Source organism: Bidens hawaiensis, unplaced genomic scaffold (genome assembly GCF_021521415.1).
Source record: "Bidens hawaiensis isolate Kalapana, Puna unplaced genomic scaffold, B.hawaiensis_p1.1 tig00050381_1, whole genome shotgun sequence".
Lineage (NCBI taxonomy): Eukaryota > Viridiplantae > Streptophyta > Magnoliopsida > Asterales > Asteraceae > Bidens > Bidens hawaiensis.
The window spans coordinates 61,921-65,593 of NW_027499007.1; the positions used below are offsets into that span (position 1 = coordinate 61,921).

General features: G+C 36.4%; 1 protein-coding gene across 1 annotated transcript; it reads right to left on the minus strand.

Moving 5' to 3' along the window:
• Window positions 1-2,941: 2,941 nt before the first annotated feature.
• LOC143598459 (secreted RxLR effector protein 161-like) lies at window positions 2,942-3,376 on the minus strand. Its single transcript, XM_077076667.1, has one exon. The coding sequence runs from the start codon at window positions 3,374-3,376 to the stop codon at window positions 2,942-2,944; it is 435 nt and encodes a 144-aa protein (XP_076932782.1).
• Between the last annotated feature and the right edge of the window lie 297 nt (window positions 3,377-3,673).

The window sequence follows — 3,673 nt, forward strand, 5'->3', positions numbered from 1 at the left end:
ATGGAAGTTCTGGTTGTAGAAAGAAGGTTAAACCTGATCCAAGAAAGAGAGTCCACCCATTGTCCGATGATGATTTTGACGATGATGACGATGCTGATTGTACTGATGATGATAGAATAATGAAGAAGAAGATATGCGTTGAGTGGACGGAAGAACTTCATGAGAAGTTCCTTCTCGCCGTTCAGCAGCTTGGTGAAGGAAGTATAAATTCATCTTTCAACATATTTTTACTTCTAATGGTTTTACTGAAATTTTAGCTTAATGTGTTCTCTCTAATTTGTGTTTTAAATATCAGGATGTTTTCCAAAGAAGATACTTGAACTTATGGGTGTCCCAGGCCTTACCAGAATGCAAGTTGCTAGCCACCTCCAGGTTGGTTTTCAAATCTATATTTTCTTGAGTTAATACTTTAAGTGTAATGATTCATAACCTATTCCATCAATTATTGTAAAGTAGTGTCACTAGCAGCTAGTGTTTGCATTTTCAATTAATCAAAGCACCAATATCAACATCCTAATTAATTATAGCTATTCACAAATAAGTAAATCGAAAAAATATGTAACATTTTAAGAAAATTAACACATGTTAAATTTCTATATCTTTTTTAACGAGAAGAAAATAAAATGCCTTGTTCAAGATTCAAACACTCCTTACTTTGGCCAGACAATAAACTATATACATGCTTCCATAAGCATCATGTATTCTACAAGGCCCATGCTCCGTTATGTAACAATTCATAATAAGTGGTTATATAATTCATCGCATCTTAAAAACATTCTTCTGCAATGGCAGCTATAGGTGTGTGTATGTTAGCTAATTGCCAAGATTTCGCGCTATGTTTTCAATTTTATAAATATATTCTTGTGTACCAGAAATGCCGCAAGGAGAACGTGATCTTTCATGGAAAGAAAACAGTTCAGAATCATGCATCTCCTAGTAATATCTCACCACAACCACTCAGTGAAAGAAAGTTTCGGTGCATGCCAACCTTACAGAAAGATCATGAAGAAAACAATACCCTTATTGGCATTAACTTGTCAATCAACGAATGGCAGACTACTGAAGTAAATCACACGAAGCACCGAACTTACAAAGCTGGTTCTTCATTGCTTAACATATCTAATCAAAAGAACATTGCACAGCGGATTGAGTATACTCAAATACCATTTGGAAATGACCAAGAGAAAAATCAGGATGATGGATTTGGTAGTAGAGTTACCAAAGCAAAACATAACTTTTTTCAACAAACAATATCGGGTGTACGTGATGTTGGCCAAGGTTCTAATGATCAGAACTTGTCATCTATACGAAGACAATCAACCGAAGAATTCCCTGATTTCCTGAAAGATTTGGATGGTAATGGCCCAAATGATATGTAGGACTTTTTCTCTGGGCTACAATAAAGTGATCTTGCCGAAAAAGGTTAGTTATGCACGTAATATTATTTACTAGCATTAATCACCGACAGAATGCTGTGGTTTTGTGTGTAATTACATAATGTAAGTGCTATGTATGACAGGACGCTAAAGTGGGCAAGAATCAAAGCTAATGTTGGAGTTGAGGCGTTTTAATTTTCAGTCGTGTGCTATGAACATTCTCCTATTAGGAGTAGGAATAAGCAAGTATATTATTATACTAGCATATATAGAACAAAGGTGTTGAACAATTTGCATGATTGATGAATGTTTTGTTTTTCGTAATCTATTGATACCGTACAATTCTCTAAATCGAGTTTTAGTTTTAGTTTGTTTGTGTTAAATGATATTGGTTTGCAAACAGTTAAGGGTTCTATTAATGAACTATGTCGGGATGTTTGTTTGGACCGTAGGCCAACAAACATATGACAATCCTCGAATGCTGAATAGTTTTAATCAGTTTCACACCACGTACTAACATATCAAAATAGAACTAGCTAGCTAGGATGCACGAGAAGGCATGGCGTGAGAAGAAGCAAGCCTTAGCAAAGGGAATAAGGATGAAGGCAAGAAGAAACAAACTACGTACAAGATCATACGGTCACCAGTGCAAAAAAAGATTTGGAATTCCAAATCCATGTATACACCAGAAGTGAAATGGCAAGAAAGCAAAGGAACATGCCGGCAATCTAGTGCTATCATTGTCAAGGTTATGGTCATTTTGCTATTAATTGCGAAAGCAAGTTCTTTTGAAACCCGATATCTTCAAACCCAGTGGCGAAGCTTGGACGTGAACGCCGGGGGCCCGGACTCAAAATGTGTAAAGAATTTCACAAACTAAGGGGGGGGGGGGGGCTTAAAATTTTTGTCGAAAACATGTAAATTTGATAACAAATTGGATCGATAAACAATAATATGAACACAATAATACGGAAACGATTTCTTTTATTAACTGAATATTGTTTTGTGATGATTTACAATTGACGGGGGAGGGTTATTTATACCCTCCGGTGACGGTTATTACCGGAGACGGTTACTCCGGCAAGGGACGCGGCGTTTCATAAAACGTCACATCTGTTCTATGTATCATATTTACACTTTGTACACAAACTATTACCTAATTACAATTATGGCACTAAACTATACTAACGGTATTTTCTAACATAGTTTACTAAACATTAATAAACTTTAACAGGATCGATGATTAACTAACAATCACACCCTTAATCTCGATCTTGTATTGCGATGTCCTTAACACCTAGTCATTCGCGCATATCCATGAACTTGATTCTTGGTAATGCCTTCGTTAGTATATCTGCCTTCTGTTCCTCGCCTCTAATGTGCTCCACTTTGATTTGTTGCTTCTCCACGCATTCTCGTATGAAGTGGTATTTTGTACTTATATGTTTGCTTTGCCCATGAAACACTGGGTTTTTCATCAATGCTATCGCTGACCTGTTATCCACAAACAATGTCACTTTCTCTTGCTTCAACCTAGTCAAGTCTTCTAACAATCATTGTAACCATCAGGCTTGACATGCAGTTGAGGCGGCTGCCATGAATTCAGCTTCACAAGATGATAGAGCAACTATAGATTGTTTACGAGTATTCCATGCAATTGGAGCATCACAGATATAAAATACAGTTCCAATTGTGCTCTTTCCGTCATCAACGTCCATGTTATAGCTGCTATCACTATAACCCTTCAATACTTTTATGCCTCCTTTCTTGTAATGAATTCCGTACTCGATTGTACCTCTTACATATCGTAGTAAGTGTTTCACGGCTTTCATGTGAGCTACTTTTGGAGAATGCATAAACCGACTTGCATATCCTACTGTAAAGTTGATGTCTGGTCTTGTATGAGTTAGATACCTTAGACATCTTATCAGCTTTCGGTATTCCGTTGCATTTGCTTTAACTCCTTCTTCATTCTTTGATAATTTTAGACCTGCTTCCATCGGGTATCGCGTAGGATTACATTCTAACATCCCAGCGTCCTTTAATATCTTCTTTGTATTACTTCGATCCCTAGATAGTACTTTAGTTTTCCAAGATCACTCATTTCAGATGATTTCTTCATTTGCTGCTTGAATTTTGAGATATCTTCTTTATCGTTTCCTGTTATGATTAAGTCATCAACATAGACGCCTACTATTAACTTTCTTTTTCCCTTTTCACATGTATACACTGCTGCTTCTCTTGGACATTTCTTGAAACCAAGGTCCTTTAAAGTATTATTTAATTTAATATTCCAA